The sequence below is a fragment of the Felis catus genome, chromosome D3 (assembly GCF_018350175.1).
Source record: "Felis catus isolate Fca126 chromosome D3, F.catus_Fca126_mat1.0, whole genome shotgun sequence".
NCBI classification, from domain to species: Eukaryota; Metazoa; Chordata; class Mammalia; order Carnivora; family Felidae; genus Felis; species Felis catus.
In genome coordinates, this window is record NC_058379.1 from 9,108,750 (window position 1) to 9,133,155 (window position 24,406).

General features: G+C 46.6%; 1 protein-coding gene across 11 annotated transcripts in view; it reads left to right on the plus strand.

Moving 5' to 3' along the window:
* Positions 1-24,406, plus strand: part of CUX2 (cut like homeobox 2) — a 282,708-nt gene that overhangs the window by 164,407 nt on the left and 93,895 nt on the right. For 7 of the 11 annotated variants that reach the window (XM_045041718.1, XM_045041719.1, XM_045041723.1 and 4 more), the window contains 2 exons: positions 12,414-12,524; positions 16,229-16,276. The exons of 1 other annotated variant lie outside the window; for it this stretch is intronic. In XM_045041718.1, coding sequence (XP_044897653.1) covers positions 12,414-12,524; positions 16,229-16,276 — 159 coding nt within the window. Of the gene's footprint in view, positions 1-11,699; positions 11,805-12,413; positions 12,525-16,228; positions 16,277-24,406 lie in introns of all 11 variants that reach the window. 3 more of the 11 variants (XM_045041720.1, XM_045041722.1, XM_045041717.1) reach the window with 2 other exon arrangements.

Genomic DNA, 24,406 nt, shown 5'->3' on the forward strand with positions numbered 1-24,406 from the left:
GTTTCATCTTGGAACTTTCCCCATCAGGTCAGTGCCTGCCTCGTGCAGGTGTCTCTCTATCACTTTACTTATGGTGCCAAGGAGGCAGCCGGGGGTCCCTGGTGCAGTTTCAGGTAATTAAACTCAGCTTGGTGGGAATTTCACATTAATGTTAATAATAAACATTTTAATGAAATACAGGGATGTAAAAAGAGATGTTGATTTCAAAAAGTTGTTTTTCCTCTTCCTCTCCCTCCCCTCTTTCTTCCCTTTTATACTTTCCATTCTGGAAGTGGAAGAATTGTATATTAGTACCCTACACAGTTTGGTGTTGAAATAAGACCTGAACCCTGAACAGAAAGCAGCCAATTAGATTGTTTATTTGAGGTGTTGGCAGTCTTGGACAGGGGATTTAGTTGAGGAGTCATCTGAATAGTAGGAGGCTTGCGGGGACACTCAGGTGATTCTGCTTACGCAGGCCCCCTTCAATCAGGACCTCCTTCCTGGAGGTGGCATCTGAAGTAAATAAATATCTTTCAATCCTAAAAAGAACAGCTACACTATATGGAATGCAGCCAAAGGATGGCTGGCCTTCAGAGATGTCCCTGGGAGTCAGGTACACCAGCAGAATGGGGGGTGGTGGGGGCAGGGTGCATTTACTTTGAACTCTGGCTCCCTCTTCCTCCTACCACCCCTACAAAATATTTTTCTTTGAAAATGTTTCCATCTTCACATTTACAAACTAGACTCCACCAGGCATTTATTAACACTAATTCCTCCTATTTGTTTAGGAAGAAATTGTATCTATAAATTTCTTCAGGTCCTCCCAGCAAGCCCTGGAGATATCTTGCCTTTATTTAACCAATGAAACAGTGGGGCAGTAGGAGGTCTGACACTTGCCAAAGTCAACAGCAAGTTAGGGGATGAGCCAGTGTAGGGCCCAAGGATTCCTGGTGTGAATTACCCTAACCATGCCCAGCTGCCCCCATTTGAGCACACTCTCCCTCTATCTTGCTTTCAGCCCCCCAGTTGCTGAGTAGCATCAATTCCTTTCCAATAAGTCCTGAAAATCCGTCACCTCTCTCTCCTATCCATTGTCCCCACTCATCCTTGCCTACCTGGCAGGTGGCGGAAGTTGGTGTATCTGCTCTCCCAGCCCCCAGTCTCTTTCTCCTGCCAGTGTGGCTTTCCAGACTTGCTCGAAGCAAGTGCCCTCCTCTGCTTCAACAGTTTTCTCTTGTTCCTAATTGCTTTTTCCTTTAATATCATGGCTTTCCGACCCCAGTTCCCATTCGTCCGTCATATGCTTCCAGGTGGTCCCCATCACAGTCTGGGTTTTCCATGCCCCACACCTTTGCCCGTGGGTCTTCCTCCTCAGGTGCCTTCCCCCAGATGCCAGCACCCAGGGTCTGTTAGCTGCAGCTTTCTCCAACGCGCTTCCCTTAGGGTACCTGTGCTTTTGTGTGCCTGTCGTCTTCCACCACTGAGCTGCGTGAGACTCCTAGAACCCCACCTAGCGTACAACAGGCCCTCAATTAAGGCTTCCTTCTCCACCTGGATTAAATACACCTGTTATGGGGTGCTTGGGTGGCTCAGTCGGTTAAGTGTCCGACTTCGGCTCAGGTCATGATCTCATGGTTCGTGGGTTCGAGCCCTGCATCAGGCTCTTTGCTGAACGCTTGCTCAGAGCCTGGAGCCCACTTCAGATTCTGTGTTTCCTTTTCTGTCTCTGCCTCTCCTCCGCTGGCGCGCTCTCTCACTCTGTCTCTCAAAAATAAATAAATTAAAAAAAAAAAAAGAAAAATTAAATACACCTATCATCATCTTAGCACTGTACATCAGTGAATTTTTCCAGAGCTTTCTTTTTTTTTTTAATGTTTGTTTATTTTGAGAGCACACACAAGTTGGGGAAGGGCAGAGAGACCGGGAGAGAGAGAAGCCCAAGCAGGCTCTACACTGTCAGCACAGAGCCTGACCCAGGGCTTGATCTCATGGTTCATGAGATCATGACCCAAGTCGAAGCCAAGAGTCAGATGCTTAGCAGACTGAACCCCTTTCCAGAGCTTTCTAAGGTTCCCACAGACCTTTCTACACCCAGTACACCCCCACTTCAAAAGAGAGGCTGCTCAGAAAAATGAATTTGAGAATGATTTTGAAAATGGCACAGACTTTAGAGGAGGTACCATGGTTTGGAAAGAGAGTTTCAGGTTCGAGACCCAGCTTTGCTTTTGCCTGACAGTGATGAGAGACATCATTCTTTGAGACTTGTTTTCCCCATCTGCAGGAGACAAGCTGAACTAAGACATGAAAAATGACACCACATAGTAAGCACTTAGTTCCTGTGGTGTGATGAGTCATCACCACTATGGCCAGTAGCAAGTGCCTGGCACATAGTAGGTGCTCCATAAACACTTGACTGAATGAATGAATGAATGAATGAATGGTTACTTGATGTGATTCCCCCTTTTTAAGAGAGGAGGGTGGAGTACAAAGATCAGCTGTCTGGCCACCTCACCCAACCGGACCAGCTGTGTTAGGCCTAAGAAAGGGGCCCTAGGGGTCCCTGACTCTTGACCTGATACCCGCCAGAGTGACGACTACTTTATTTTCCTGGTGCTGTGAGGTTTTACATTCTGAGAACTCCGGAATATAAAGCAGCAATCAAGGGCAGAAGGAAGTGATCGGATGTGGCTCCCGGTTCGTGGCAAGATAATCAGGTATTTGATTGGCATCCTCTCTTAAGGACAGCCACCTCCAGGTCCTGCCTGCTACAAGAGCTGGCTTGTTTTCCTGCCTGATGTTTAGGAGTGGGGGTGGAGCCCTGAAGGTGGGGCAGGGCACTGAGTAGGGGACAACTATAGCGGGGAGGGTGTTTGGGCCCAGAGTTGGCCAGCCCATCTTTCATTTGTTCATTTATGTGTACATTCATTTATTCAACAAATGTTGAGCACCTACAATGAGCCGAGCATTGAGGATCCATCTGTGACCCAAACAGACAAAGTTGTGTCCTTCTGGAGCTGACATCGGAGGGGGGTGGGCATTGGAAACAGGCAATAAACAAATAGAGAAGTAAGTACATAAATGTGTCGATAACAAGTGGCATGGAAAAAAAATAAGCAGAGAGAGGGACAGGTGAAGTAAGAAGAAGATGCTTGCTATTTTGAATAGTATAATGAGACAGGTGAGAAGGTGATATAAGAACCTAGACCAGAGGAGGCAAAGGAAAGAACCATGTGGGATTCTGAAAAAAATGGCATTGGGGGCAGAAGGAACAGCCAGTGCAAAGACCCTGTGGCAGGAATGTGTTTGATGTGTTGAAGAGCCAGCAAGGACCCCACGTGGCTGGAGTAGAGTGAGCAAAGCAGAAATAGAAGGAAGTGAGACTGAGATGAATCACATGGAGCCATGATGTTATGTTGAGCACTTTGGTCTTGGCTCCGAATTGGTGGGAGCAATGGAAAAGTTTTGAGCAGAGGAGGGCCAGGATATGACTTAGATTTAACAGCATTCCTGTGGCTGCTGGATGGGGAAGGGACTGAGGATGACAGTATGGAGCCCAGTGAGAAGGCTTCTTTGGTCACCCAGGCAGGCAATGATAATGTCCAGGTCCAGGGTGACAGCAGTAGAGAAGATGAGAAATGGTTAGATCAAGCTGACAGGATTTGCTGATGAGAGCAACATCCCCACTCCAGCCCTGGGCCTCATCCCGATACCAGGGCATGGAAAGTTGCCACTCCCTTGGCGCCTTAGGGCTGGCATTGGCTCCAGCCCAAGCAACACCCTAGGCCGCTGAGCACCCAACCCTTCCAGGCACTTCTTGCAGCCTAGACCCCCTGCCAACCACAAGCCTTTCATACTGCCTGCCCCACCAAGAAGGAGTGAATGCCATGACTCCATTTAACAGTGGTAAACCTAGATGCACAGAGGCCAAGGGTCTGCCCAAGCTCACAGAGCCAGTAGGCTAGAATGTCCGAACTTGAACCCACTCTGCCTGCCAAATGTCACTTGTTGGCCTGACTCCAGCTAAAAGCAAATTGCCACCTGGATTTTCTGGAAGCCAGAGCTGTGAGCACTGCTAGGAGGGCCTGATGGACTGCAGTCATAATTGTCTGTGCTCCCTAAGTGACTCATCACTCCATGCGGGCAGGATCTGGGTCTGGCTTGTCCTAGGCAATGTTGTAGGTGTTTAAATAATAGTTGAGTGAATGAGTACAAAGGGATGGATGGAGAGACTGATTAAGCCCAGCCAGACTTCTGGTCTTCAGGCCACTTGAGTCCTTATTGACGACAGACAGGTCAGAGAAAGTTTGCCCTCTCAGTATCTGGAGGAAAGAATCCAGAAAGACAGAAGTTCAAGTCCCCATGACGCCACTTCCCAGCCATGTGACCTTGGATGAGAGGCTTTGTCTCTCTGCAGGTACTATGTGTAAAATGGCACCTTGCATCATAGACCATTCATTTGCTCTCCCAACAGATGTTTCTGGAGGATCCACTGTGTGCCAAGCACCACTGGGAGAATTAAATGAAATTTTGTGTGCCAATTAGCATTGACCTCGTATATGTATAGTAAGCCGTCTGTTGGGCAGTTATTATATTATTGTTATCACTGCACTGGGAGTTACTAAGAAGTGTTGGCAGCCTCACCCACACACCCAGGCCTCGAGGCTTGGCCACATTCTCCTTAATGGGCTCTTTGACCTGAATATGAACTGTCTATCACCCCCAGCCCAGCTGATGGAATGCAGTAAAGCTAGCTTGGCTGGGAACTGTTTCTCTTAGGCACCACCCCTTGCCCCAGCCTCAGATAATTGGCCCGATACATCTTGGCATCTGAAATTTACATACGGTGCAGGGAGTGATGGATGGCTCTGGTAACCGGGCTGTCTCTCAGCTGCGGCTCAGTTATCCATCTCGGCGGGCTGCAGAGCCATCCGTCTTGTCTCCTTGTTCGTGGCAGGCCGGCATGTACCCTCCATCCCAGGTCATCCCACAGCGCCTCCCGGAGCTGGCCTCTGAGGCCCCTCTGAAGGCAGCACTCCCACCATACCCCCACAGCATCCCCTGAAACCTTTGTGTTCAACCTGAGACTCTGATGGCCAAGCTCTAAATAACTCTATGGACCAGAGATGCAGAATGAGACATTTGGCGTGCACAAAGAGGGTCCCGCCTTGCTTCTGCCACAGAGGACTTCTCATACTTATATCTGCTAACAGTCATTCATTCACAAATGTTTACTGAGTGCCTACTATGCACCTGGCACTAGGCTAGAACCCCTGGCTATGGCTGTGAACAACACAGGCACAGTCCCCACCCTAAGGGACTGACATTCCATTGGAGGGTGTGAACGCTGAAGATCCTAGACATTCTGCCAAGCACTTTACCCACTTGCAATCTGGTTCTCAAAGGATCTTTATAATAACCCTATGGGCACAAATTTTTGTCCCCATTTTACAGACACAGAAACTAAGTTTGAGTCATTTGTCCAAGGCCACACTGCTAGTGAAGTGTCAAAGCCAGATTTGGATGTAGGTCTGTGGTCTCTAAACCATGTCATTGTTTCCCAGATAGACCAGGCTCTTTCAGAGCTTCTGACATAGCATTGTTTCATTCACTCATTCATTTGACCAACAAACATTTCTAGAGTACCTACTATGTATCAGGAACTGTTCATGGAGTTTTCATTATCACAAATAAAATAAGTGAAATACAGTGTGTTTGATAGTGATACATTTTAAGGAGAATAAAACTAAAGACAGGAATAGGGAGACCAGTTAGGAGATTATTGCAACAATCCCATTCCCTCTGCCTGGGATGCTTAGCTTCTATCTGACATACTCATCCTTCTGGACCCAGGTCAAATGCTCCCATCTTGGTGACCTGTACCCCAAGTTATAGGAATTCACCTTGTCTCTGTGTTCCCATTGTACTTTATTCATACTTCTTATATTTTACTTAGGCACACAGTGTTGGAATTGACCTGTCTTCTCCACTGCACTGTGAACTCTTCAAGGACAGGGACTGTGTTGGTTGGTTACTGTATACCAGTACCTGGCACTGTACCTGCCACAGAATTGTGGCTAAGTAATTTGTTGGCTGAATAATTGGATGGAAGTGGATGGATGATTAATTAGATGGATTTTGGATGGATAAGTGGATAAATGGATAGGTGATTGGATGGATGTGGGATAAAGGGTTTCCATCTTAGGTAACACCTACTGGGTACTGGCAGCCCCTGCCCAAGTTGAGAACCATTAGAAGAGATAGATAAAACTCTACCTCTCCCTTACCCCATTAGTTTCCATACCCCCTCAGGCAATACAGGATATATAAGGGTTTCACTCATCTAAGCCTACATTGGAGGTAATGTCTCAACATGATGGTCTTTGTTCCCTTTTACCAGAATTATTTATGTCCTAGCTTGTTTACTTTGGTTTCTGAGCTCTTGTAGGATGCAGGCCATATCTGATTCATTGCTGCCCTCCCCTTATCCAATGCCTAGCACACTGGAGATCATGGATGGATGACAGACAGGGGAGTGGATGGATGAGGGTCCAACGTCTCTAATTGGATCTTCCCACAGTAAAGAGAAAGCAGAGTTCCATGTGTGTTTTGAGGGTAGTTGGTGACTGTATTACAAGTCATAACCACTGCTCATCCTGGTTTTCCAGGCCTGGCCTAGAATCTCAACCATCACTTCAGCCATATATCCTTATAAGAGATGATGTACATAAAGTACTTCATACGCTCCATAAATATTAAATAAATATACTAATAGGAACTCATAAATGTTAGCTATGAGCTCTTGTTTTCTATAAGGACCTTCTGTGTAAGATTTCATTTTAAGACAGGTTCTAGGGCTTTAAAAAATAAAATCTGATAATGTTTTATCATATATTTTCTGACAGGGAAAATACCAGAAAAGATTAGCAGAGGCACAGTGGAGATGCCTGGACTTGGAAGGGAAGGTCCATGAAGCCCTCCTGGAAGGGGGGACATTTAAGCTGAGACAAATTGATGAGTAAGATCAGCACAAAGAATGAGATCATCTGAGCAGAGGGAATGAAGTCTGTGGGGCCGTAGAATTGGGAAACCCTGGTGCATTTGGATTCCTGCAAGGAATTCAGTCTGGCTGGGAAGGAAAGGAAAGCAGAAGATGGGAGGGGCTGACAGGGACCCAGTGACACCTGAGGTCCTCACTTCCTTAATCCCTGATCCCCAACAATAACTGCATTCTTTTTAGAAGGTCTCTTTTCGGAGTTGGTTTTGGGGGGGCATGTCTGAGTGTGGGGTCGTCTTTGGAGCTGAGAAGAGTGTGCACATATGATGAGGGAACTGGCATGCATATACACATGTGATCTCTTATGTGTTTCCCCTGTGAGAACATAGCATCTAGTCGGGAGCTGTGTATGTAGTTGACACTTTAGGATCAGGTGTTAAATTTCAAAACCAAGTATTCTTGTAAGATTCCCCTTCCCTCTTTCATGAAGAACATGGGTTAACTGAGAATGTTCAACCTGCCTCCCTGTAGATAACCACAGTTTTCCTTCCCTACCCCAGACCCACCACCCTTCTCCCTGAGGAAATGCAACCTCTTATGCAGCTGTGTGACTTGGGCAGGGAGTCTAGGCTATGTTTCCGTTTCCTCGTCTTTAAAATGGCAGAATCGGGGGCACGTGGATGGCTCAGTCGGTTAAGCATCTGACTCTTGATTTGGGCTCAGGTCATGATCTCATGGTTCGCGAGTTCAAGCCCTATGTCGGGCTCTGCACTGACAGCACAGAGCCTGCTTGAGATTCTCCCTCTCCCTCTCTCTCTGCCCCTCCCCTTCCTGCTTTCTGTCTCTCTCTCAAAATAAATAAAGTTTAAAAAAAATTTAAATGGCAGAGTCAGATTCAATTGATTTTTGCTAAAGTGTGGTACATACACTTACTGATGGACATGAGATGATTGTAAGCAATAAGTAGACCTGACTTTAGAAGGATCAACTCATGTCAGGAGGAACAGTTATTCCTTCTCAGTGCTCTTCCATCCCTTCTCCTTCTAACTAGAAGAAAGTCAGCCTGGTGCTACACTCCTTTTAACACCTCTCTAATATTTGGTGGTCTCCTTTTATAACAAAGAAAAATAGCAATGCTTTGTTTTCATTGTAGTTTATTTCAGTGGCTACCATCTGTTTATGACCTAGGATTCTCTAGTGATAAAAAATTTTCCTTTTCAAATGCACTTATTCAGGTTAAAAAGAAGGGGAGGAAGTCATCATGAAGGTCAAGAACAGGCAAATTTTATCTCTGATGCTAGGATCAGAATAATGGCCACCTTTAGGCTGTACTCAAAAAGAGGAGGTACCAGGGATCCTTCAAAGGTGCTAGGAACATGAACATTCTATATCTTGATCTGGGCAGTGGTTGCAAGGTGTAAAAATTCAGTCTTAAAATTGAACTTAAAGCTATACATACCTCAATCAAAAAGAAAGAGTCAATTTGAAGATAAATATTAAATAAGTAGTGATTCATGTGGAATATCAATATGGCAAATGCATGCCAGAAGGGTATGTATGATTGAAGTTTGGACAGTGATGGACTGGACAACCTCAAAGTTTCCTTCTGGTTCATACATTCTGAGACTCTGAGTGCTTTGGAGGTCTAACTCTCACGTTTGTCTAGCATACTGGAGTGCAGACCCTCTCAGAGCTAGGGGCACTCGCCAGGCAATGGACACAGTGGGCTGGTGGTTTCCATCTTCCCCAGAAGAGCCCTTCCTCCCCAACCCAGCTTCTTCCTGCTGTGCCTCGTCCTGGGTGCAGCTCAATCCCCACTTCCTTTTTCTCTGCGCATTGGCCCGAGCCTCAGCTGCATCCATCATCTGCTTCAAGCTCATTAAAATTATTTCTTTTTAGTTGCAAATGGGCTGTTTATGATGATCATTATTTGAATGGTCTGCGCCGGGCTCCGGGCTGTCTGTCTGCTGCTGATGGCAGGTTAATCAGATGAGTCTCCTCCCGGCCTGGGCCTGGTCCAAAGTCTGGGGCTGTGTTAATCATGGCTCCCCTAGGGCTGGGGGCTGAGGGCCAGCGGGGGGAGAGGAACCGAGTTCTGCTTGATCATCAAAGGAGAGGCCCTGCTAGCTGTGTATGTGTGCAGTGGCTCAGACACTCGTTTCTAAAATTCACCTTTAGACCAATGCTGGCTTATGTTTACGGGAGTTTTTCCCATCCCTTCAAAATAAATATAGTGCTGTGAGCCTTTTTATTTTAGGTGTGTTTATTTTACAAGACTCTTGTTGATTCTGTTGTTGGCCCTCTTTGTTAATCTTCAAATATCCCATCTTTTAGGGTGAGAGGAGGTTGTTTTTAATGTTTTTCTTTGATGCAGTAAAACTTGGCCATACTCTGTTGGTCCTTTATTTATTTGTTTATTTATTTTTGGTGAGATTTTTATTGACCTGTGAAATCCAGAACCCTTAGAATCACTGATCTAGCAGGATGTTTTCTGAGCTCTCAGTTTATCTAAAAAAGCAGAATAGTATCAGCCAGTATGTCTTGAACACTTGGTACTGTGCTTGATGGTTTATACAACTATAGCATTTAAAACAAGCTCCCTGAATATCCCCCAGCCAGTGGGGAAGTGGAGCAGAAGCCCTATGAAGAGCCAGGCATTACAATTTTGCCTTTATTATCCACCAAGGGGATAATCCACACCTGAACTATTAGAATTGACTGTAATTTATTTCTTAGTCCCTGCTTGAATCACCTAGTAGACACATTAATGTGCTTGTTACATGAGATAATGTATGTAAGGAGCTTAGCATGGTGCCTGACATATGTAAGCACCCAATGAATGGTAATTATGATTATTATTTACTATTATTATTGTTATTGATGGTGTTGTTGTTAGTGAGCTTACCAAGGAAACGTGGCGAGAATTCAGGGTTGAACGATGCGCATGGAAGCAGGCAAAGTTGAGAAGAACATGGATATTGTTTGTTCTTCTAGGGCTCAACAGGACACCATGAGCTGGGCTTGCAGTAGGGCTGGGCCTGGGGGTTTGCCGATGTTCCTTGGCCTGGTCTTGCCTCTGCTGTGTCTACAGTAGAGAGATTTACACCCACCAGCAGCCTAGGAGGTTGTGGTGAAGGGCCCCAGTGCAGCCACACAGCATAATTATCTGGTAGAACACGTCAAGTCATTGGACTTATCCTGCTGTGAAATTTCTTCTCAGAGCCTGGATTTCATGTTTTAACTGAGGAGTCCAAGTCCAGCACCAATCAGGTATATTGGTTGCTGTGGTGTGGTGTGGGGAGGGGCAGTGTCCCAGAGATTAGAACATAGTGTCAGATACATGATAATCCAAAATCAAGTGATGTCAACACAAGTCACAGCTCTGCTTGTCCTACAGCAATGTAAAAATCCCATATTTGTCTTCAAGACAGATGAGAAAACCTAAAGAAAACTGAGAGCATTCTGTCCACCTGGCTGCACCACTTGGTTGGATTTTATCTACATTTGATCAGTCCTTTTCCTACAAACACAGACTTCTCTCTGGTCACTCAATATTTTGATTGTGTTTGATTGTGTTTTCTTTATTGGAAACTATGATTATTTTAAAATAATGATAAATCAGAAGTCTCCCTTTTTTCTTCTGTCACTTTGGTAGACTGTCAGAAACTGTTTCTGTTTCTGTCTCTCCTAATAATACCTTCTTTCTCACCTGACTCAAAATTCCATGAAGTGTTTGTATTGGAAGCTCCAGTGCCTTTAAGTTGATGTACCTAGTGCTGTGGCATTGGATTGACTTCAGCACCTTGGAGAGCACCGCATTTCCGATTCCTTTGCCCCTCTATTTTAATCTCTGCTTTTATGCCTTGACCTTCTCTCTTCTAGTCCCATGGTTTTCCAACGAGGTTAGACATTTCTCCAGAAATAGAAATTCCCTTGCCAATTTCTCCCTAAGGCACCATAGGCAGAGACAGTTATGCTGGGCTTAGGGTAGGCTCTCCAGCCTCCAATGGGTATGAGGTTTATGGCGCTATGGTGAACTGCTATAGAGCAGATTTACCGACTCAGACATGATATAAGACAATTACCATGCATTTCGTCTCTTACAGGGAAAAGGATTTGCAGCGGGTTAATAGTACTTTTATTTCATTATCTAATGGTAAAAGTGTTTCATTGTGTGTGCAAGATGAATGCATATTAGCGATGACAAATGGGGTCTTTCAACACGGTGCCGGGCCTCATCATACATATGTTAGATTAAAGAGTTCACCCTAGAAATACACTCTTGCATCTGCGTGTGTGTTTTTAATAAATCTGATTGCAGAAATTTATTGCATCACCGGATTTAGGAAATTATGGGGCTTGATTGCTGCAAATATAATCGGGTGATATATACAGAAATGCTCCTCGAGTTATGGTCCAGAAAAAAAGCCCATCTCGGGATGGTGCAAGAAAGCAGCAGACCACATAAACAGCATTTCTTGAATTATGCAAATGAAATCCATGACAACTCATGGTGAATTGTACTCCCCTTGTGAAACTGCCACCGTTAAAGTGAAGAAAGCGGAGAGAGGGGTGATCAAATATACATGTACGACCAGCAGATATTGTCTGTGATGTGTGTAAGCTGGGGTGGCCCCTCCTTCCATCCCTCACTCTCTTTTTTTTTTCCTGAATGGTACATCCTGTAAAAACCTGGTCTGGCTCCTTCATTGCACATAAGCAGCCAAGGCACCTTCCAATCCATTTCTTCTGAATCCAGGAGTCTTCAGTGAAATATTTCTTATACTTGAAGTGAACCTTAAATGATTTACTGCAGGATACACAAAAGGTCAGCTTGCTTCTTATTGGCACCTTCATTTTTCCAAAATCTACTGAAATTAAAAAGCCATCTATATCTTAAAAGGCGTATTTATGAACCCTTAAGTGTAAGTAAGTCATAGTTGGAACAGTTCCCACCTCTGATATATGAAAGCTGTCGACAGCACTTTCTTACACTATAATATGCCCATACAATATGCCGCACTTTACTATTTTGACACGGTTTGGAGATGTTTTCTACAGTTACTGACAAGCTTATGCCATCACTCCTTTGGAAATTTAAGAGGTGGGGCAGGGGGGTTGGGGAGAGGTATAAAAAAAAATAGCTCCACCCAACTTTATGGGAGATTATTGATCTTCCGATGAGCAAAAAAAAGCTGTCCTGGATTTTTTTCAGTTACATCCCCAGTTTTGTAAATTATTCATTTGTGCCAGGAGTCAATATCCTGTCTTTTCTCAGCTTTGTAAATTAAGAAAACTTGTTCAGAATGCTGTTTTGTATGATGATTAAAAAGGAAGAGGAGGGGGAAAAATCTTTTTCTTTTCTCTCTCTCTGTCTCTCTGTCTCTCTGTCTCTCTCTCTCTCTCTCTTTTTTTTTTTTTTTTTTTATTGTTTCAGAAGGAGCTTAATTCCGTCGCTTCCGAGCTGTCTGCACGGCAGGAGGAGAGTGAACATTCTCATAAACATTTAATTGAACTCCGCCGGGAATTTAAGAAAAATGTACCTGAGGTACAGTATATTTGCCGTTATAGAATTAACTCAGTAGGAATGCAGAGTTTTCCCTGTTCAAACTATATTTTGGAAACTGTAGACATAAGTGACTAACAAGAAAAGAAGCTAATTAGCCACGAAGAAAAAATTACAGCCCCCAACCTTTGGGTGTTTCTTGCTCTAGTGGTGCTCAGCGGTGCTGTCTAAAGTGAGGGCACGTTGCTTCTCCATTGAAGTTACTCTTTCTGAGGTTCTCTAAAACATCCATTCCCCCCCCCCCCCGCCCACATTCATATCTAGTCAAACACCTGGCCTTGACAGCAAAGACAGTGTCTCTAGGGTTCTTGATTTTATTTTACTTTTCCATTGGTGTCTGGGAGAGGACAGCTATAGGCTTCCCTACCCTCTCTGGGCCTTCCCTCAATCTCCTCTGAAACTGCCTCCCACTGACATAAACAGGCCTCATTCTTCCCCTTTACCTCTTGCCTTGTAGCTCCACCCATCTGCTCTGCCTTTCCCAGCTGACTTGAAGTGGTCCAGATAATGACAAGTCCCCTCTCCCCACCCCCCATACCATAAGGCCCCCCCAAGGGAAGAGACTAGAATGGACTTGTTTTTGTTCTTTACAGGGGTGAATGTGTTAATTCTTTTACTTTCTCTATCAGGCCCCCTGTTGCTGCTCACATTTAAAAAAAAAAAAGGTGGAATAAACACGATAGGAAAAATAAAGCCTTCTGATTGCATATAATGTCATCAAGGATGTGACACATCAGAGCCACTATGGGAAACAGAGATCTGACTGCCCCCAAAGCCAGTTGTGCTTCCCTGTGTCGTCAGAGATTAATAGTTGACCTCTATGTCCTAACCTACTCAAGTGGCCTGGATCTTGGAGGAGGGTTGGGCAGCAGCTGGCAATTCTGGAAGTATCAGACCTGGAAATATTGATCCCAGTCTGCCTGTTAGAATCACCCAGGAGTTCTGTTGCCACCTTGCTGATGGAGGAGGGGGCCATGGAAAGATGGAGAAGAGGCAGGCCTACCCAGGAATCGGGCTACATGAGCACAGAGGGTTCAGGTCTTCTAGCTGTGAAATCTTCCTCACACAAGTCATAAGTAGGTTCGGTTCTTCAAAGCAAGAAGAAGAAGTAGGCTGCAGCTAGAACCTGCCCATGGAGCGATTAGGGAAGGAATCTTAGGTTTGAGAGCTGAGGGAGGGTGATCCAGGAGAAGGGGCAGCAATCTCAGATCCGAGTGTCTCCCATGTGTTGCGGCTTCAGAAGGCCAAGTCAAGTCCTTGGTTTGACTCCTGGAGCTAAGAAGGCATAGGTAATGCTGAGCATCCTTTGTTTCCCTCTAAGAACAGATAGTGGCTTATTATTTAAACTGATTTTCTGCCTAGAAAGAGGACACCAGAAGCTTCACCTCTGACTCTCCATTCTGTGGGAAGCAGAGATGAAATGGCCCTAGATCTTCCCAGCCCTACATGCTTTCTCTCCGGTCAGCACAAACCCTCCATCTCATCCTCCTCCCCGGGGGCCACATGGGAGCCCCCCGGGTGATGAGGGAAATCCAGGCCAGGTTTTAAGCCTTGGAGTTCGGCTTACATAATTTCAATACTGCATAATTATGCAATTATGTAATTAGAAGGAATAAGTTTCCATTCCTATTATAGTCGCGCCTCTGAAAATTCTCATTTTTGGAACTAGTCTCTCCTGATGGGGAGAGTCATGCCAAGGCTTTATTTAAGAACATCATCTGGCTGGTGCCCAACTCACCTCCTGCTGGTGCCTATGCTCAGCTTCCCCCCCTAAGGGTGAAGCATACAGGACAAGGAGCTTCTAGAAATGGTCAGCATTGGCCCAAAGTTGGCCCTCAGATTTGAATCCCTTAAACGCTCTCAAGTGTACCGACAGCTGGTTTGGGTTGTCTGTTGACCTGCATTCAGATGATAGCTGAGCCACTCGCGCACTGTGAGACTTGAGCAAGCCAGCCCCTCTCAGCGCCTTGGTCTCCCCTTCTGGAAATTCAGGGGACTGGAGAGATGGTTTCTGAGGCCCCTTCCAGCACTAATGTTTCCTGAACCTGGACCAGAGGTTTCCTACTGGTGTGTTTTATTTGGTCTGTAAACTCAAGTTTTACAGTAAGTTTACCAACGTTTAACATCTCAGAAGATTTCACCCAAAACCTCAAATTTCCAGTACCTTTTGAGATTCTTTGGTAGATCTGGTCACACAGAGGCTCATGCCCACATGGCAGTCACCAGCTGGAGCTGAACAACTGCCACCCCCATCACACAGTGCTTGAGTTCTCCCAAGATTTGCCACGGGACCTCCCAGCCTGCCTCCCTCATGTCCACTTCCCCCTGGCCTCTGTGGACATTTGAGTTCACAACGTGGGACCTAGGTTTTTGTGCATTTCCTTTTCCATGGCTCAGCCCATGCACCCCATAGTTCCTTGTGATCAAATCCGCTAGATAGATTCACATGAACTCCTGTGTGCTTCCTGAAGATCCCCAGCATGCCATCACTATATCACTGGCTCTGAGGAGCCCTGGGAAACACCCGATCAGTGAGGAGGGGTGCCCAGGACCCAGAAGAGAGATAATTTCCAGGGACAGTAGCACAACCTTATTTCGTAATTAAGGAATTTATTCTTCACCTAAACTTAAGTATCTTGTGCCCACGTCTTCCTTTCCACTTCTCCCCACTGCCCCTCTCTCCCCCACACTCTTGAGCCCTTCACATCTCCTCCTTCCATGGGAGTTTCTTGTGGGCCATGGCTGACAGCAGTCATGGAATCACCAGTGGGTCTCAGAGGAAACTGAAGCATTTAGGGTTGGAATCTTGCAACACTAGGTTCTAAAAGGCCTCCCTCTTGTGTGCTGGGGAGAACTCACAGGAGCCAAGCAGGGAAGCCCTTGGGGCTGGGAACCTCAAGGTCGTTTGTGAAAGACAGGAAGTTGGGGTCCAGAAGTAGGATGCTCCCTTCTGAAGATAGCCCACTGCCATAAAGTTTATTAAACATTCACAGAGCCCTTCCTCTGATCTGGGCACCATGGAGGTGCCCCTGCCAAGTTCCCAAAAGCTGCACATTCTGGTGAGGAAGGAGAGACAAATACAGAAGTTATGTTGCTAAAATGCAAAGTGAAGTGTTTGCCGGAGAGGGGCAGTTGGGTGAGGGGAAGCAGAGATGGCCACCTGGAAGAGACAGCCCTGAGCAAATGCTTCAAGGACAGAGGTTTTTATGAAGAGACTTCAGTGACATGGTGCTGGGTGTGGAGAGTTGAGGCCACCTCTCCATCCCCCCCGCCAATCCCCCACTCCAAAGAGTGTCACATGATGCACCACCAATCCCCATGAGTACTTTGCATAAAAGAGTATTCCACGATCAGATCTATTTGGGAAATGCTATTTCCTTCCCCCTCTTCCAGAAATGCACAAGGTGCATTATACTAAAGGTTCCAAAAAGTCTTGCAGGGAAGAAACTTGATGTTGGACTTTCTTTCCCAGTCTGATTTGGCTTGGCACCATGTGTGTGTGTATGTGTGAGTGTATCTGTGTGTAGGTGTATATATGAGAAACCCTTATGAAATCCCACAGATGCACATCCCACGGGACACATTTGGGTAATGCTGACCTAGGGGACAACAGTGCACTGCAAGCAGGGGCCATGGGGGTATCCCACCTGGCACTGTAGTGAACTCTTCGCTGATCTCTTTTTCAGGAAATCAGAGAGATGGTGGCTCCTGTATTAAAAAGCTTCCAAGCTGAGGTAAGACCCAAGGCCAATGGCATGTCACAAAAACATTCCCTGGTTCCCTCTCCTGTCCCACCTGGAATTGCCAGAGGAGGCCAGCAGCCTCTGGAAGCTTGGGAGAAACCTGCCTACCCCCATTGCAAACTCTGCCCCATTCTCTCTGGATCAGCCAATGGTGACATAGTAAGAATGGGTTCTCCATTCTGTTTGATGGGATTCCAGTGTTTGATCCCAAGAAATCTCCCTCTTCCTAGACTTTGTCCAGCCTTACACCAGCTCTGCTATACATAGTATCTGTGACCTTGAATGAACCACCTCACCTTCCAGGCTTGGTTTCCCATTTTTTAAATCAAGAGGTTTGTCTTCAGTGACCTTTGCTGTCCCCGGGCATTCTGCTCTGCTTTGATTCTCTAAGGCAGTCTTACAGATAAGTCCAAACAGTTACCAGCCCACCCTGAAATCCTCTCTACTGACCCACCATCTGAGTATAAAATCAACACTGTTCATGTTCTTTCCTGACAACCCATCGGACCCTGTTCCTTTGGCAGCAGCTGAGCTGTCTTCAGCCAGTTGTTTCTCTTGCCTTCCTGGAGCCCTGTGATGAGGCCAAACCTCCTCCATTTCTCCTCTTGACTTGACTTTGTGACCAGGATTCTGAGAACGTCCACTTGTCCTGCAGGCAAGGGAGGCGGGCTAGGAAGAGAATGGAATTACACTGAGGCAGGGTAGTGGAAGGGGAAGCTGTTTGTCAAATGTTCCATCTTTAGGGGGCTCTTCTCAGTCTCCCCTGGATTTAGGCAGGACCTTGGAAGGGCTGGCCCTTCTCAGAACTCTCCGATGGTGATGCATTTTAAGTCTGTCATCCGCCAAGCGCCACATTACTTTAAATCTGTCTCTTTGGAACCGCGTAAGCGCATAAGGCAATATTAAAGTAAACAATAACTGGATTTACACAAATGTCGCTGATTTCCATATTTTTCATCCCTTCATTTTATTACTGAGTTGACTGATGTGCTTATTTATTTATAGGGCCATCCAGTATTGATTCATTTGGTTGTGAGGTGCCTGAGCTGAAGGGGGAAAAACAAACCAGAAAGAAGACCAATAATGTTGGGAATTTGTTGTCATGGCTTTGTGTTTTTTTAAAAAAAGAGGTTCCCATCTGCCAAGCCCTGGTCCCATGAGGGATGCTCAGCACACAAGACCTCTCAGGCAGCTGATTTCTCTGCCCAGCCTGAAGACAGGCACTGAGCAGCGCTTTTTCAGCTGTTCCCTTGCTTGGGCTGTGGGCGGAGCTTCTCTTAGCCACTTAGAGCCTCAGTTTCCCTATCTGTTCATGGGAATAAAGACACTCCAGACGTTTTTGTGTTGTTTTATGGACTAACTGAGGTCTATTGCAGGGAAGGGTTTTAATGTAATGCCTGGCACATTGAAAGCTACTGGGCGATAAAGAGCAGACTCTGGAGCCAACCTGGGTTTGAACCCTACCTCTGCCAGTTCCTCACTGTTTGACCTTATGCAGGTTACTTAACCTCTCGGTGCTTTTGTTTCCTTATCTGTAAAACTGGGTAATAATTGTACCTCCTTCATAGGGTTGTGATTGAGGAAGAGCAAAGTTAATGCCCATGGAGTGCTTAGAACATTGCCTTATGTTGGTAGTCCTGGTTATTTTATTATTCCTGTTATCAGTCACCTCCAGTACAGGTTTATTTGGCCTCTGCTATGCATGGGCTGGAATCTGCCTCTTTCCTAAGTGGGTGTTCAAGGCTTTTTTCCAGAAGAAGGGGGCTTTCTGTCCCTGTAGGAAGCAGGTGTGACTTACATCATTTTTTCCATAGGAGAAAGAGTTCAGTGTTTCGTTTGGGTGATGGTCCAGAAAACAATCAGTGCAGTATGGCAGAAAGCATGTACAAATCAGACTGAGGCAGGCCTAGCTTTAGTCTCAGCACTGCTGCTTACCTAGCTGTGTGGCTAGGGAGAGGTTCCTTAACCTCTCTGAGCTGCAGCTTTCCTCCTCTGGCAAATGGAAGTTAATAGTAAAGATTCAAAGAACTAAGGGTGGAGGCAGTTGACACAGCGCCTGGTACACTGTTGGTACCCAGTAACTTACAGAGGGAGAGAAGGTTTTAGTTGGTCCAAAAGGGAAGACAAAGCTGAATTCTCATTTCCAAATTCATGTGGCATGTTGAATTCACACTGTTTTAATAGCTGAGGATCTCCAAATAACTTCGTTAATTTTCTTAAGAGGGCTTTCCATCGTCCCTTTAATGTACCAAAAAGACTACATTTATCTGGAGTTTTATTCTTGAAACCCCTGCTTTCCTCATGATCTATTGACTAATCCATTGCAGCCGCCATGTCCCTCCCTACGCCTCCGGGGAGAAACGCCGCCAAAGAAAGGTGTTAATAAAAAGCATCTTCGTCTTCGTCCAGAACAAACTGCTCATGCACAAGCCGTTCATAATCCAAATTTGATTTTCATTTTAATTTTTTTAATGAGGGTTCATCCTTTATGCCACTTCCCTCTCCCGATCCACCAGGCTCCAGGCTCAGAGCGGAGAATTCCCAAGAGGGCATTAATCACCTCCCAGGAATATTCCCTGAGGCAAACACCATCTCAAGTCACATAAAGTAGCCCATAAAACGCCGGGGCTGAATATTCCTTCTTTCCCAGTATGGCCCTCTTGTTGAAATATAACATGTTCAAGTTCATTCTTTAATTTCATTTCACCAGCCCTGGTATATACTGAATCTGGGCATCCTTTTTATCTTTTTATTCTGTATATGTGTGGGCTTTTTTTTTCTTTTTTCTTTTTTCTTTTTTCTTTTTTCTTTTTCTTTTTCTTTTTCTTTTTCTTTTGTGTGTGTGTGTGTGTGTGTGTGCGCGTGTGCATGCGTATGCGTGTGCTGGTGGGAGGGGTGCAGAGAGGAAGTGAATTTGCCCTGCTGTGAATCAAGGAAGCTTTTTCTCTCTGCCTTGATTGCTTAAAGGACAGTCTTGATTCCCCCTGCTCAGGGAAACAAAGACAGCCAGAGAAGGTGGCTTAATGGAGACAGCTTGAAATGGCCAAAGTTTGAATATCCTTGCGCTCAGAGAAAAGAGCAAGACGAAAGCCCCGCTAATTACAAAAGTTGCTTTATGAAAGATAATTCAAAGCAATAATTTAGCAAACATAATCAAGTCGCACAGATGGGGTTGTTGATGGATGGATTGCAACATGCAATTAGCAGCTCTCGCAGTTACATATCATTAACCCTCCGAGCACAAAAATTATTTTCTCATTATTAGTTGAAAAGGTAAAATTAAGCTGACTAGACAGTAAAGGAACAAACTACAATTAATTACCTTCATTTATTACAGTCATTATTTTAAACTTATTTTTACTTGGAGAGGGAGATGAAAACATCTAAATTAAAAGTTTTGTTATGCTAAACCAGAGGTGAAACTTTTCTAAGGAGTGTGTGTACTGGCCCAGCCAGGAAGATGGCAGGGCCACTGTGAGAATTTTTTCTCTCTGCTTCCTTCTTCTTCCACCAGGAAGGACATGTAGCCTGAATGATGGAAAACCCTTTGGTTGAGTTGGAACAGACACATTAACCTGGGCCTGATGGAAACACTTCAGTTTGGGAACCACGGGGGCTGATGCAGAGCCTCTAATCTCCAGGGGAGACAGGAGAGCATGGCCATCAGACGTCCAGGGTCTGAGTTCCACCTGAACACTGACAAACTTATGTGACTTTGGCCAAGTGACTTCATGTCTCCGAGCCACTGTTTCCTCCACTGTGACAGCTCATAGGATTGCATGAGGTTCAGTGAAATCCTCTGTCAGGTGGCTGGCGAGTCTGATTCTCATTGTGGTGGGTGTGTTTGGTGGCATAAGGCCAAGATATTCTCTCTCTGTTCTGTCAAGGTCTGAGGGAGCTTGTGTGGCATGACCCCCTTCTAGGAGCTTAGAAACGAGACCAAGGTGCCACTTGTGAGAGACATATTCATCATCTGTTGAGTCCATGCAATCATGTGTTCACTCAACAAACCTTTACTGAAGCCCTACTGCATTCCAGGTGGTATTCTAGATGCTGGGCCTAGTGAGGGTCACGACCTCACAGTTAACTAGACACCTGTTGATGTGGGGGAGGGCAAGTATTTGTGCAAGCCCCAGAAGGGCCTCCTTTCTGCTTGGAGCCTTGCAGGTCCACTTAACAGATACTTGTGAAGCACCTACTATGTGCCGGGCTCCAAGTGAAAGCTGTGGAAGGCCCAAAGATGGTGAGACACCATCTATGCCCTCAAGGAATGTCACTAGGAGTTCGGTCCCTATGATTGAAATAATGTCCAGGAGTCACGTCAAGAGCTCACGGGAGGCCTCTTAGTTTCCTCTTAGAACTTCTGCTTCTTTTCTGAGCTTCACGTTCACACTCATCCCCTGCATAACTACAATGTGTCTGGCATTACCCCCTCAAGAAGTGGAGCCTGTTTCTTCCATTCTTTGAGTCTGGGCCTGTGTCCACTTCAGTCACTAGAATGTGGTGGAGGTGACCCTCTTCCAGTACCAGCTGGAGGTCTTCGCTGGACTGGTGATTCTGCCTCCTGCTGCTTGCAGCCCAACCTTCGTGTAAGAAGTGTGACTTGCCCGAGACCACTCTGCTGTGAGAAGCCCACCCTGTACAGAGGGGGCCTGGGGGATGACGCTCCACGTGGATGAGAGGGGCTAGGAGCACTAAGGTACCAGGCGTGAGTCAGGGAGCCACGCTGGCCATCCAGCCCAGTGGAGCCATCAGGCCAGTGCGGCTGAGCTGCCATCTGGCTGCGGACTGCCTGAGAAATAACAAGAGAACTGCCCAGCTGAGCCCCATCAGCCCACAGCCATGAGAGACAATAAGAAGTCATTGTTTTGAGCCACACCATTTTGGAGCAGCTGGTTACACAGCAACAGATCACCAGAACAGCCAGGATCTACAGACTGCCAGTTCTTTCCCTCTTTCCCCTGATCCTCAGCTCCCTTCTCCCTCTCTCCTCTCCCCTCCGTCTCTCTTCACCTTCTCCCTTTTCTCCTCCACCTCAGCTCCCTTCTCTCAGCCTTTTGTCAGATTTCCGCCCTCTCCAGACATCTTCCCCCAGCACCAAGTTCTTAGGCCTTCATCCCTTCCGCGTGCGGCCATCTCCCCTCACTCCAGAGGGAGAGTTCTGGGTGCTCCTGGAGCAGAAGCCAGGGCACACAGAAGGCACACCGCCTGCTCAGCTTCGGGCCTGGCATTGCCCTGCAGATGCCCAGGGGGGAGTGTCAACAGTTTGGATGATTTTGTCTCTTCTCCTTGTGTTTCTTCTGATGGGATTGGGGCACAACTCCGAGACAAACCCCAATGGCTAAAGGTCAGAGCAGATGGAAGGTCTGTTTGCAGAGGAGCAGAAAGGTAGTGGTGAAACAGGGATTTGCAAGGAAGCAAAAGGTGGAGTCTCACTGCCTCCCCTGTAGGCCATTTAGGTGGCAAAGCAAAGCCCGGTGCCCCCCAGCTTGACAGCTCCACCTCGGTGAGTGTTTGTTGGCTGAGTTGATGACTCAGCCAGTCAGCCAACCAACCAACAAATGGATATGTTTAACTCTAGTCCAGTTAGATGTCCTCCACTGTGCCATCTGTCAAATGGGATGGGGACGCTTTTCCCCCTGGTTCACATGGGTTTCGGGGGTGCCACCATGGTTGGAGATGTAAGATATCATAACCTGCTGTAGTTTGAAGCCTTACAGACCCTTCCCTGCAGACTTCACCCAGCCAAAGGTGCCCAACACTCTCTACCCTGAGTGCCTCTCACTTTCATGATGGGCAGAGAGCTGGGAATTCTCTTCTTTTGACCACATCCACCTACCAGGATCTATCAGTCACATCGCCTCCCGAGGTGACTTTTATTGCATGCTACTATATACTGCATACTTTCTAATGGTTATATCATGTGTTTTTCATAAGATTTCTAATCAGGGAGAGGTTCTGTGATTAGTCCCTTTTACAGATGAGGAAACTGAGGCACAGAGAGGAGAGGACCAGCATTTCATCTAGAGCCCAAGTCTGTACCTGAGGCAGGGAAAGAAGCTAGGGGGCATGGATTCAGGCCCAGGAAGGTGGTGTGGGATCAGAAAAGTCCTTAGGGCAGAAACCCAAGGCCAGTGGGCCCCAGCATTATCTGGCCCCTGCCTGCCGCTCACCTCGAGCAGCAGGCAGCCTAACTTGTTCCTAGCTCAGAATGTTTGTACTTGCTATTCCCTCTGCCTGGAATGCTCTCCCTGGACCATCTTTTTGCCCGATTCACTCCTTTCAAGTGTCAGATCCTCGGGGAATAAGGAAGCCCTCCCTGACCAACCCTGCACCCTGGTCAGTCTTGGACACCGCTCCTCCCACCCCTGCCACCTTTCACAGCACAGTCCTTGTACTTGTCCACCATGACACTTAGCGTAAGTCATCTTTACAGGCGCCAGATCATTCAAGGCCTTGGGGCTACTTTAAGGGCTTTGGCTGTGACTCTGAATTAGGTGAGAGCCATAGGAGACTTTATAGTAGAGGGGGGACCAGGTCTGACTCAGGTTTCAGTAGGATCCCTCCAACTGCTAATCAGATGGCATGGAGGCACGGTGACTGAGAGGAGGGGGCTGTACCCCTCTTACACCACCTCCATCCAGTGCCCAGAGCCTGAGGTCATCATTGGCTTTGACATTGTCTGTTCCAGCCCTGAACACTGGGGATCATTTTTCCCTCCCAGGCAGTCATGGGCAAGGAAGGGAGTCCTAACCCAGGACAAGATTCTGAACAGGTCAATCTGTGTTCCTGCAGGCAAGCTGCCTGAGAAAGACATGGAGGGGGACCTCACAGTTCAGATCACCTGAGACAGACATGTGTCTTCCTACCTAGGCCACAACCCCCCAGCCCTACGTGCCATGTCCTAATTTGGTCCCTGTGCTCCCCTTTGTTTTGCACGTGCCTACAGGACTCCTGCCATTCCCTTTAAGCTGAAGTTTAATTTCAGGGCCTTTTTTTTTTCTTTTTGCCTTTTTACATTATTTGCTCGTCCAGCTATTTTTGATGTCTTAACTCTCTTGCTCCCCAAACTACCCTTTCTCAGTGGCTCCCAGCACTGTCATGACCATCCTTTGTAAGTGAGGCCTCCTTAGGGCGACAACTGACATTAGACACATGTAGTCCTGACCAGCCAGTAAGACCAGGAAGAAATTGCCTTGCTGACCAGAAGGACCCACGGGAAAGACAAGCACTGGGGGCAAGCATAGGTTCTAGAGCCAGGTTGGCGCTGGCTTGCATCCTAGCTCTCTGCTTCCTGGATGTGTGACCCTGGGCAAGTCACTAAATCTCTCTGGGCCTTGGTTTTCTTGTTTTCTAAGTGGAGATAATAATAGTACCCACCTCATAGGGTGCATGTGAGGATTAATTGAGTCAATACATGAAAAACCCCAGGAGCAAAGCCCAGCATATGTAGTGAGTGCTCCTTGAACTTAAGTTGGCATTTCAAGTAGACGAGTTGAGACTTGTCTCATCGCATTTATTCCTCCCACAAGCCTCATGAGTAGGCTTCTGGTCTCACCCATTTCTCGGGTGAGGTAACTGAGACTCAGCAGCCAGCATGTGGTGGTGAATAGCTCAGTCTGGATTTTTAGCCAGCAAAGTTTTTTGAGCCTTTAGTAAAGCCTCTCACGTTTCACTGCCTCTCAGCGACACAGTGAGAGAGGTGCTGCTGGTATCGTCCCCTCTTACAGGTGAGAAATTGGGGCTCAGAGAGGTTGGCCGCTGGTCTAAACTCACACAGCTCTTCACCAACAGAGCAGAGTCTGGAAGATGGAAACCTCAGTTTGGAGGGCTAAACAGAGGCATGGCGGTACAGGAAACACCGAGGATGTGGACTCTAGATTGAAGGCCAGAATTGGACACTTGCAGGTGGTTAGGGCTGGGGAGGACCTCATCACTCAGCCGGATGCATGCCTTTCAGAAGTGACTTTGCTGAGCTTTTTCAGACAGAATCCACCAGGGAAGCCCAGCCCATAAAGGGAGCTGGGGTTCAAACCCAGGTCTGCACACTCAGCCCAGAACTTGGCATATAGAAGTGGCTCTGTAAACAGGGTGTCGCTCGCAAGATGCAATGAGAGGGAC